This window comes from Coregonus lavaretus, assembly GCF_964263955.1.
Source record: "Coregonus lavaretus genome assembly, chromosome: 4".
Lineage (NCBI taxonomy): Eukaryota > Metazoa > Chordata > Actinopteri > Salmoniformes > Salmonidae > Coregonus > Coregonus lavaretus.
This window is the reverse complement of record NC_139991.1, coordinates 41,397,242-41,410,120: the sequence shown is the minus strand read 5'-3', so window position 1 is coordinate 41,410,120 and position 12,879 is coordinate 41,397,242. Positions and strand designations below refer to the sequence as shown.

The window sequence follows — 12,879 nt, the reverse complement described above, 5'->3', positions numbered from 1 at the left end:
CAGGCCTTTATGGTAGAGTGGCCAGAAGAAAGCCACTCCTCAGTAAAAGGCACATGACAGCCCGCTTGGAGTTTGCCAAAAGGCAACTAAAGGACTCAGACCATGAGAAACAAGATTCTCTGGTCTGATAAAACCAAGATTGAACTCTAGCCTGAATGCCAAGCGTCACGTCTGGAGGAATCCTGGCACCATCCCTATGGTGAAGCATGGTGGTGTAATCGCTGCCAAAGGTGCTTCAACAAAGTACTGAGTAAAGGGTCTGAATACTTACGTAAATGTGATTAGCTTAAAAAAAACTATTTAATCCATTTTAGAATAAGGATGTAACAAAATGTGGAAAAAGTCAAAGGGTCTGAATACTTTCCATATGCGCTAGATATATATACATACACACACTCTACTGGTCAAAAGTTTTAGAACACCTACTCATTCAAGGGTTTGTCTTTATTTTGTTTACTATTTTCTACATCGTAGAATAATAGTGAAGACATCAAACTATGAAATAACACAAATGGTTCTTCAAAGTAGCCTCCCTTTGCCTTGATGACTGCTTTGCACACTCTTGGCATTCTCTCAACCAGCTTCACCTGGAATGCTTTTCCAACGGTCTTGAAGGAGTTCCCACTTAAGCCGAACACTTGTTGGCTGCTTTTCCTTCACTCTGCGGTTCGACTCATCCCAAACCATCTCAATTTGGTTGCGGTTGGGGGATTGTGGAGGCCAGGTCATCTGATGCAGCACTCCATCACTCTCCTTCGTAAAATAGCCCTTACACAGCCTGGAGGTGTGTTGGGTCATTGTCTTGTTGAAAAACAAATGATAGTCCCACTAAGCCCAGACCAGATGGGATGGTGTATCGCTGCAGAATGCTGTGGTAGCCATGCTGGTTAAGTGTGCCTTGAATTCTAAATAAATCAGACAGTGTCACCAGCAAAGCACCCCCACACAATAACACCTTCTCCTCCATGCTTTACGGTGGGAAATACACATGCGGAGATCATCCGTTCACCCACACCGCATCTCACAAAGACATGGCGGTTGGAACCAAAAATCTCAAATTTGGACTCCAGACCAAAGGACAAATTTCCACTGGTCTAATGTTTATTTGGGCTGCAATTTCTGAGGCTGGTAACTCTAATGAACTTATCCTCTGCAGCAGAGGTAACTCTGGGTCTTGCATTCCTGTGGCGGTCCTCATGAGAGCCATTTTCATCATAGCGCTTGATGGTTTTTGCGACTGCACTTGAAGAAACGTTCAAAGTTCTTGAAATGTTCCGTATTGACTGACCTTCATGTTTTAAAATAATGATGGACTGTCGTTTGTCTTTGCTTATTTGAGCTGTTCTTGCCATAATATGGACTTGGTCTTTTACCAAATAGGGCTATCTTCTGTATACCCCCCCTACCTTGTCACAACACAACTGATTGGCTCAAATGCAAGAAATTCCACAAATTAACTTTTAAGGCACACCTGTTAATTGAAATGCATTCCAGGTGACTACCTCATGAAGCTGGTTGAGAGAATGCCAATAGTGTGCAAAGCTGTCATCAAGGCAAAGGGTGGCTATTTGAAGAATCTCAAATATAAAATATATTTTGATTTGTTTAACACTTCTTTGGTTGCTACATGATTTCATATGTGTTATTTCATAGTTTTGATGTCTTCACTATTATTCTAAAATGTAGAAAATAAAGAAAAACCCTTGAATGAGTAGGTGTTCTAAAACTTTTGACCGGTGGTGTATGTAATAAAAATAATTCATAAAGGATGTTAACTGACTGCTGTTATCTTATAGAACAAAACGTATATAAGCCTGTTAACCTCAGACCTTATTTTCTGTGTTTATTCCAAACCCTATTCTTTCCCCATTCATTTTTCCCATAGGGATGGCTTAACGAACCTGAGGTAACTCATTTATGGGTTTTAGGACTACAAGCTGAAGAGCTCTATATGGCGGACAGGTGGCTTCAAAGCCTCTTTGGTCAATAGAGCCCCACAGTGGAGGTGTTATAATACCCATAAAACCTAGCGGTCAAGCAGTGAAATGGTTCCAATCGTTTTTCCACCATTCATTTTTCCCATATGGAATTTTAGAAACAGTTCAAATAAGGGCTGAGTTTCATGTAGGCTTACCCTGGCGTGTCATTTTGATAACCATGTAAATCACTCTCGGACAAGGTGACATGTCAATATATTTGGCTCTATTTACTCTGATTCGAAAATGTTAATTAGCATCAATGTAGACATCATGAAAGACTACAAATCTCCGCAAACTCGGATGTCATCTCTAGCTGGCACCTTTGCTAACAGGTATTGTGTCAATTTGAAACTTGCACAAGACAGTTCACAGAATTGACCATTTAAAGAAATGTATCCAATTTATTCATTACTAAATGTAGCTAACATTAGATAGTTAATCCAGAGATTCTTCCCTTTGCCTCGATTTGGCAGTCTAGTTCAGATCATCATTACATTTATAGTTCTTTATGATAGCCACATTAGCAGCTAAATAGCATTTCATTTTTGGGGGGTAAATACAGGCGTTTTGATAACCCTGTCATTCTCTCTTGGACAAGGTGAGTTTTATCAATATATTTGCCTCAATTTACTCTAAAAAATTATAAATGCTAATTAGCTACAGAGAAGACCTCAGCAAGACTACAAATTCCTGCAGGAGGCTCCTGCACGTCATCTCTAGCCGACACTGTCAGCTACCATTCACCAGTTCAATCAGAGAGACCTGTGCCCAATCCATGATGAATCCATGTGCTGTATTGACATAAATTATTCCATCCCGTGTTCCATCAGCAATCCAGGGTTTACATCAGAGATCTATATAATGACGAGATGCTCATGTCTCTGCCCTAACAATGGGAGTCGTTGTCACAAAGACGGAAAGGCAGGCGACAAGCTTAGTGAAACCTCTCGCTTCGCCTCTTCCTCTCCGTTTATATACATCGTTGGTCTACTCTGGGATAAGATCTCTCCACATGGTGGCGCCCATGTCCAGATTTCTGATCCCAACACTGGATGTAGGCTTCAATACAGGTTGTTGTCATTTCAGACAAGTGCTCCTATTCAGAGAATAAAGGCACTTGAAAGAGTCACATCACATAAGTAATATCTGCCCATTTTTTAATAGGCCTAAATCTGTATTTTTTTCTACAATTAGTTTTCAACTTTTCATGAATCTGTCAGCTTATCTGTTCACTTGTGGGTAATTGAACGCTAGTAACAAACTGCCTAGTCAAGACTGACAACAAAAGAAAAGGCCATGGGGGACTACTGTTCAGTCGTGTGGTCAGGTGCCACAAAGAGGGACTTAGGAAAATTACAATTTGTTCAGAAAAGTGCAGCACGGCTGGCCCTTAAATATACACAGAGAGCTCACATTAATAATATGCATGTCAATCTCTCATGGCTCAAAGTGGAGGAGAGTGTTGACAAGCTGAATGCACCGAGCTGTCTGTTTAAACTACTAGCACACAGCTCAGACACTCCTGCATACCCCACAAGACATGCCACCAGAGGTCTCTTCACAATCCCCAGATCCAGAACAGACTATGGGATGTGCACAGTACTACATAGAGCCATGACTACATGGAACTCTATTCCACATCAAGTAACTGATGCAAGCAGTAGAATCAGATTTAAAAAACTGATCAGCGGGGACTGTGAAGAGACACCCACACAGGTACAGACACACTCTAGCACAAGCACTCTACATACACGTACATTGTAATATTGTTGTATGGTGGTATTATACATGTTGTATTGTAGATATGTAGTGGTGTGATAATGTTATGATGTAAAATCAAATCAAATCAAATCACATTTTATTGGCCACATGCGCCGAATACAACAGGTGCAGACATTACAGTGAAATGCTTATTTACAGCCCCTAACCAACAGTGCATTTATTTTTAACAAAAAAGTAAAAATAAAACAACAACAAAAAAAGTGTTGAGAAAAAAAGAGCAGAAGTCAAATAAAATAACAGTAGGGAGGCTATATATACAGGGGGGTACCGGTGCAGAGTCAATGTGCGGGGGCACCGGCTAGTTGAGGTAGTTGAAGTAATATGTACATGTGGGTAGAGTTAAAGTGACTATGCATAAATAATTAACAGAGTAGCAGCAGCGTAAAAGGATGGGGTGGGGGGGCAGTGCAAATAGTCCGGGTAGCCATGATTAGCTGTTCAGGAGTCTTATGGCTTGGGGGTAGAAGCTGTTGAGAAGTCTTTTGGACCTAGACTTGGCACTCCGGTACCGCTTGCCGTGCGGTAGCAGAGAGAACAGTCTATGACTAGGGTGGCTGGAGTCTTTGACAATTTTGAGGGCCTTCCTCTGACACCGCCTGGTATAGAGGTCCTGGATGGCAGGAAGCTTGGCCCCAGTGATGTACTGGGCCGTACGCACTACCCTCTGTAGTGCCTTGCGGTCGGAGGCCAAGCAGTTGCCATACCAGGCGGTGATGCAACCAGTCAGGATGCTCTCGATGGTGCAGCTGTAGAATTTTTTGAGGATCTGAGGACCCATGCCAAATCTTTTCAGTCTCCTGAGGGGGAATAGGCTTTGTCGTGCCCTCTTCACGACTGTCTTGGTGTGTTTGGACCATGATAGTTTGTTGGTGATGTGGACACCAAGGAACTTGAAGCTCTCAACCTGTTCCACTACAGCCCCGTCGATGAGAATAACACTGTACTGTTTTATCTTTTGTTTTATGTGTGATGGAAGTGCCTTAATGTGTTTGGACCCCAGGAAGAGTAGCTGCTGCCTTGGCAGCAGCTAATGGGGATCCCTTGTAAATTCAAATAAATACAAATACAGGGGTAGCCTACTCAAATCTGAGCCTGGAGTTCTGGAGGAGTCTACTGCTTTCTTTTCTCCTTGGTAGTTAGTTAGATTAATGTCACTGACTGGCCAGACATCCCACTCACCTGGAGCCCTATATTTCTGAATCAGTGGCAGGTTGGAGGGGAAAAAATTACAATCATCAGCAGAGGTCCAGATTTGAGAAAAGGTAAAGTAATTGCTATAAAATATTGGGGAAATGCAGCATTCCATTAACTGCAGTATTAGATTCTACCACAGGGTGTCACTGGTGTCTGTCTTGCAATCCTTGAGTCGTTCTTTAGGAACTGCTTGCAATGTAGCATAGGGAGGCCTACTCAAACATTGATCCATATCATCCATATATGAGCCATATAACTTTTTTTCCAATGCAGAAGAATATTATTGACATCCATTGTTAAAGATTTTTAAATCTTCAATAGACAATTTATTTAATGGTTATTGGTGCATTTGATTTTGTCACTCTGAATTGATAGGCTGGAAGACTGAGCATAGGGCTATGATTTAATTAAAATCAATACTGGATAGTTACCAAAAAACATTTGATAATGATATAGCCTGTGGAACAATATCCCAATAGATAAATATACAATTCTGTTGACAAAAAGTCCTAGTATGAATTAATATTCGAATAGTGGAAGTGTTGTACTCAATTGATCTAATTAGGCTGTTCACAGACACACACAATCACACACACACACACACATACACACACACACACACACACACACACACTAGTACCCTATTTTCTCAAATAGGAAACAATCCAAGATAACCTATTGTTTCAAAGTTTTAAACCTAAATAATAGGTCTACAAAACTGGATTAAAACGGCTAGGCTACTCAAGGCTATATTTATTCCAAATTCTGTTTGGGCTTCATTTTCGTGATGGCCCTCCAACATAAACGAAAACGTTAGGGCTAGCCTACTATTTGTCCTTGTTGAACGGACAATAAATATGTCATGAGTCATATTTAGGTCTATGGCTGAAAGCATCTATCAGAAGCTACAGCTTCTTTAATATGAATGGGTATGGATAGACAAAACCTACATTTGGATCTATGTCACATGATGAGCACATGCAGATGTCCCTTTATCTAAAAAGTAGATCTAGAATTGACTGGATTGATTCTGTTCCTTTTGTGTTTAGGCTAATAGTGGGTCGGGTGGCAACTCTTTTAATGTGCAAATCAAAGATATGATGGAGAGCCAATGAGGACACACTCCTAAATCCTGTTGGCGCTCACGCTTGACACACCGCCTACGTCACCGTTGGGTTACCCAATCGCAACAGAAACACCCCATCTACTTTCTGTTTTCTACTCTCAAAGTTTTTACTTTTGCGGCAAAAGACAGCAGAAAGTGATGATAATGTTTTATTATCTCAATGATCGTCTTGTGCATCGGAATGAAATGGTGGCGTTTTATCAATAGATTTCAAACATTCAACAATATAATCTCTAAAGCAGTCTGCCCAAGTTAGCAAGGACGACGTGGGAAATTCATCCTATTTGAACGACTTTATCCTCAAGATTTGCAAGGTTGAAGAAGCGGAGTTATCCCTGTAATAATGGGTATTGAATCTCGGCTAAATTAATCTGGGATTTCATCTAGCATGGTTTCGTTTTAAAACAGGACATTTTCATTTTAGAGACTATTTTTCAGGCACACAGTTTGCAAATTTTGAAGTTGGGCTAATATAGGCCTACCTCCAAGGAAACGTGTATTATTTTGTCTGTTTGATGAGCAAAACTTTGCATTATCACTTGAGAGTGTGAGCATTGCGGGTATTTTTGTTGTTGTTGTCAAAACCGTCGCATTTACCTATTCTCGGTTATGTTAGCCGTGGGGCAGATGGACGGGTCCAGACAGAGCGCTTTCCTCTTAAGCACCCCACCTTTAGCAGCTCTGCATAGCATGACGGAGATGAAGACCCCACTCTACTCAGCCTACCCGTTATCTTCCACCGGGCCGGCCTCTTCTACCTCACCTGCTGCCACCTCTCCAAACCCCGGTGGCATCCCGGTGTCCTCACCGGGGATCAAAACATCCTCCGGAATGTCATCTCTCGGATCCCCCCATCAATTCAGCGCGCTAGGAACACCTCATGGAATAAACGACATCCTCAGTCGTCCCTCGATCCTCTCCCCAGGAGCTGCTGCTGCCGTTGCTGCGTCCTCTTCTGCCGGAATCTTGTCCGGAATGCCCCGCTTCAGTAGCTTGAGCCCCCCGCCACCCCATGGGCTCTACTTCAGCCCCAGCGCTGCAGCAGTGGCAGTGGCTCGCTACCCCAAGCCGTTGACAGACCTTCCAGGCAGGACCCCGATATTCTGGCCAGGAGTCATGCAAAGCCCACACTGGAGAGACGCCAGATTCGCATGTTCACCCCGTAAGTAACTAGTTCACGTTTTTTTAGCTATCTGAACTTCAATGTAACTTATTTTGATGGTTAATGTATAGGCTGCAGGGGTTATTAATATTTCCCCAGTAGCCTATGGTATTTAATCCTAAAAACCGAAGCAGATCTGACTTGAATGTCTAGCTGCAATGTGCATTATTATAATGGACCAAGAAAAGCTTATATTAAGTTGATTATGATATCATATGAGAATATTCTAACATTAGGCCTATTCTAATATCTTATAAATATTAAATAGCCTAATATTGGCATATTCTATCAATAGGCTACATTTAGTTTAATGGACTAGATGCTTTATGTTTTACATTTTCAGATCAGAATTCTGTACTGCTCGACAAAGATGGAAAAAGAAAGCATACACGTCCCACCTTCTCTGGACAACAAATATTTGCCCTGGAAAAGACTTTTGAACAAACGAAATATCTCGCTGGGCCGGAGCGAGCACGATTGGCCTACTCGTTGGGAATGACAGAGAGCCAAGTGAAGGTAAGACATATTCTGAAATAGTCTTTATAAAATCCAACAAGATGCATAATATTGTTTAATAAGTAGCATATAGTTAACCTGCCACTAAAGGGGAGCACACAGGCCTCTTGTAGCCTCTGCTACTAAATTTGAAGTGTTCTCACGTTTTAATTTGAAGTGCCTCTTGTATTTTAGACAGTGTTTTGTCCTTCGTTTCAATATTCATAAATAGAAAGATATAGCCTACAATTTCAGTCGAATAACAGTGGTCAAACTAATCTAAATTGAAATGACTGTCTATTGCATTTAATATTAATGAATCGTTAAAAATCATTCTCAAATAGGCCTAATTGTTGTCATATTCACAACTATAAATATTTCTAAAATATTTGTATGTATATTTAATAAATTAATAATAAAGGAAACTATAATTTAACGAAGCATTTTGTTAATTTATGTCATGCAAATGTGGAAACAATGTTAGCAACGTTTTGCAGTGCAGAGCAGCACATAGATAATATACATGTTTGCCAACAACATGGAAGGACGCAAATAAAACCCATATTATCTCTTTAGAAAAATATTTAGTCAATTTTTCTAAATGCATGATTAGAATGAAATGTAACCTATTATTATTTGGACATGTGGTGACTTCACGTGACCTAGGCATATGCCCTTTTAATTTGGCATATTAGCAATATTTGTAGGCCAAGGCTACATCATTAATATGCAAATTATGTCTGATGGTTGTTAATCAATATCTTTGCAATAGATTAAAGTGTTCTTTGTTGATTGCATGTAATCAATGAATATCAACTTTTTAGGTGTGGTTTCAAAACCGAAGAACGAAATGGAGAAAACGGCACGCGGCTGAGATGGCTTCGGCAAAGAAGAAGCAGGATTCTGAGACCGAGAGGCTGAAAGGGGCTTCGGAGAACGAAGACGATGATGATGATTATAACAAGCCGTTGGACCCTAACTCAGACGACGAGAAAATAACACAATTACTGAAAAAACACAAACCAAACTCCTCACTCCTTATTCATACGTCAGAAAACGACAGTTCGTAGACAGACACGGTGGAAAAAGACTTTTGATGCAACATTTCAAAGTGCAACTGGTGCAGGTTGTCCCTTTTCTCGTCCAAATTTTGAAATTAATAAGTTTGCACGAGGACGGAGGACGCATGCCAGATCAAAGGAAGAGACGCAATTTTGTAGTCTGGATCAGTGGCCAAAACATGGACTCTTCAATTTATAGAAGTTTCAGCATTAAGAAGATGGTACTTACATGTAAATAGAAACGTGAGTTGTATTAAATAGAGATTATATTACTGTGAATATTTATGTGTAAAAAAAAAAACGTTTTTTGTATCAAGCACTGCTGAGTCCCTTCCTCTCAGTTCTGACGTCTGACATTGTTATAGCTTTGTCAATTGCTAAAAGCATAGATTATATTCTCATCTTCATCTTCATTTTCGTTTTGTTTTTGAAACTTGAAATTTACATTACATTTCATAGTGAAGTGATAAGATCCACCTGTTTATAGGCCTCAATTTTCAACCATTATGGACTCCGAGAAACAATATCAGAACAAGCTTAACAGGCAAACCTATTGGCTGAGTATAAGAAGAAAAAAAATAGAAATGAAATTAGCCACATATTTTACGTGTAAGAAATACTGGTTGTGACACAATTGAAGTACATTTGTAATATACATGCATACTGTTTGTCTCCCTAATGGTAAACTGTTTCCCCCCCTCATGTTACTTAATTTATATAATGTTTTAAGTTTGTAACAGTGATTGAATCCTGCATAAATGTGTAGGCCTAACGTTACCGCAGGTTCATATGTAATGCACTTTTATTTAATAAAATATAAAATGCATGAAGGTTGCTTTACTCTGGACATAAAACAATTAAATGTTGTTCTCGGCAGCAATAACCTAATGGAGAACATAATGAAAAAAGCATAGGGGGAGGGTCAAGTAATGTATTACATTTTGTTTTATTTTATCTACCTATAGGCCTACATTTCTATTTGTGTACATTAACGAAAGACATTTGAAGATTTAAACAGGCTTTTGAGACATGGTTACTATTAATCTTAATGAAGGGGTTATCTCTCTTTAGTGCTTTTATATTTGTTTATGTAAACAGTGAATATATGAATTATTATTATTGTTATTATTATTATTGCTGGTGATGTCATGCCACGTTTCCTTCCAAGACATGCTATGATATAGGCAAATCTATTGTTGTAGGCCTATAACCACGCTATAATAATAATAATAATAATAATAATAATAATAATAATAATAATAATAATTTATAGTAAATCAATAACAGTATTAACTCTGCAGTGCTTTTATAAAAAATATTCTGCACTCTTTCCCTAGATTACTGAATCATAGAATATATTTTTTAAATATCGAATAAGTAAGCCTAGACCCCAGAGGGTACGACTAGTATGGACTTGCATTCACAGCATCGTATGACACCGATATTAATGAATTATAATTGTGTATCTAGCTGAAATTATTCCTCGTGCGGTGGCGTGAAGATGGTCGATGGGTAGAATATTCCAACAGTCACAGACAGTTAAAACATGGCCTGAAAAGTTCATAATCTATTTATCTGTCGAGGAATCTAGAAATTCACTCCGCAGTGTCTATGCTTTCAGATTCGCATGATTACATCAGCATGTTCTTTTAAAATTGGAAATCACTCAACCGATTCGCAGCTCTAGTAAATATTTAATTTATCAGATGTGGATCTAAGTAAGATGCGGCATTTGCCAAGTCGTTTTGGAGAGACTCACTGTTAGTAAATGCTAGATTTGAGACTTTAGCCTATTGAGCAGGGTGTGTGATAGTGTCAAAAAAATTTGGTCTAAGTTATATATCCTAGGTCTAGAGATAAATGCACATTTTAAAATCTAATCGGCAATTTTATTGTACATTTCCAATATGGTAGGCCTAATAGCAGCCTACATTTATATAATGACCATTTTGAAATAAAAATAAGTTCAGGACACTGAAAGAACACAACGATGTCTCTCAGTTAGATATGATTTCGAGTGCAGAAATGGTTAGTTACCCCGATGTAAGCCTTTACGAAATATCTGCTCCCAGACAGAAGGACCTGTAGCTTATGGATGCACTATGACGACAGTTATGCAGTAAATGGTTTGTAGACTTGAAAGGTAGGCCTATGCGTGCCAGTAGAGGCTGCTATTTGTATAACATTCTAAGTAACTTTTCTCAATTAACATCATGTTAAAAATGTGGTGGCAGTGTATTTTGGTTTACCACTTTTTCTGTCCACTTTCTCTTTGAAGATGTAGCACAACTACAACTGCAGGATTTCAATAAATACATTTTGATCTGCCATTTTGTCTCAAGTCTACACTGCCACCACGTTTTTAACATGAAGTTAATTGATAAAAGTATGCAAAAATGGAGAACATCAGCTGACAATGATGATTTGTATGTCTCACATTATACATATTATTGTGGCATATTTTAGAACATTATTAGCTATTTTTTTGCCTACTACGTCAGACTATAGGCGATTTATTGGATGCCATTAATAGACAGCACTAGGGCATAACAGGAACGTAATAGTTCCGACCTTCATGTTGCACAGGGCACAGAGTCACGCATGCGCCTCTTCAGGGTTGAAACTTTTACAGATGTCCAGTCGCAGTGGCGGAAAAGTCGAATGAAAACTGCACAGGTAAACATGTTTTTATATTTTCACTGAAAATATGTGAGCGTCAAATGACAAGATCATGGACACGTGAAACATCGCGCCCGTTCAAATTAGATATTTGGGCAATAGGCCTATTGTAGGCTATTATCGATCCTATAGTCCTACAGAGCATCATGTTTGTAGGCTATCCCAATATGACTGGTATGCATTTTCTATGTGTACTGGAGTAAAATGCTTACCATATTATACTTTTTTGTTTGAAAAAGGCAATATTTGACTTGTATTCTTTTTACTCAATTCCTCCTATTGCTCCCATGCTGCTTCTGTTCACACTTGTAGTAAACATGAACCTCTCTAGCACAAAATTGTGATTAGTTCCTTAAATGCATCCATCCCAATAGGAGAAACTAACTCCAACCTAATCCATTCATGGACGCTCACTACCTTTAGCGCCTAATGACGATAGAATCTTCTGGCCGGGGGTGTTTTGTTAAGAGCCCGGATACTCGTTCTGGACATTAAAACGCATCGCATGCAATAAGGTTTTGGAAACACAAGGACAGTATCTTTTATATCAGCTATAAATAATTTTCAATAAACAAAAGGTTCAATTATCTCGCACCTTTATAAGGTTAGGGTTAGTGTTCTCACACGGCCATATGATGACTACCTACTCCATTATTATTAAATTGAGCAGCTAGGTCCTTTTCAGTGGCCACACTGAATGGAATATTTCAGATTGGGGGCGGTATGGCGATGTCACGTCACGTCGTTGGGGATAGCTCCTCCATATAACTGGCATCTCACACTGCCACAGGGGTCAGTGCAGCCACTGCATTGTGTGCTACTTGTCATTCTTAGCTGCTGCTTTTCAATTTGCTGCCTGTGCTATAATATCAGTCAGCACCAAAAGCACTCAACATGGGCTTTGTCCCGTCCACCTCCTCAAATGGATTTTGAATGAGAAATTAAATACAGACTCACTCTGGGTGAGAACTAAAGAGTGCATGTTTGATGACAGAAATAGAGTTATGCTGAAAAGCGGCAACAACAGTGGTTATCACTGGACATGGTTTTCATTTTGGCACGATAAGGCCTTAATGTCTCCATAAAACTAGCTGAAAATAAGTGTTTCCCCACAATATTCTAACATTGGTGATTTTATTCTTGTGAGATTTTGATAAGATGTGATTTTTAGCACAGATTTCTATTTTTGAAAAAAATACTATTTGTTGATGCACCAGATAACACTGGTTCTGTGGATTCCAGGTGTAGGCCACCAGACCTATACAATTTAGGGTATTTCAGACAAGTAAGCCTAGTTGAATATTGGAATGTATTAAAATACTCAAGTACCATGACTCAAGTACACTCACATGCATTTAACCCAGGTATTTGAAAATAGTATTTGAAATAAGTATTTGAAGA

At 39.3% G+C, this 12,879-nt stretch overlaps 1 protein-coding gene across 1 annotated transcript; it reads left to right on the top strand.

Annotated features, from left to right (window-relative positions):
• Window positions 1-6,690: 6,690 nt before the first annotated feature.
• nkx6.1 (NK6 homeobox 1) lies at window positions 6,691-8,808 on the top strand (the record flags this gene model as incomplete). Its single annotated transcript, XM_084160560.1, has 3 exons — window positions 6,691-7,243; window positions 7,587-7,759; window positions 8,563-8,808. 3 exons carry the CDS (start codon window positions 6,691-6,693, stop codon window positions 8,806-8,808), a joined length of 972 nt encoding a protein of 323 aa, XP_084016686.1.
• Between the last annotated feature and the right edge of the window lie 4,071 nt (window positions 8,809-12,879).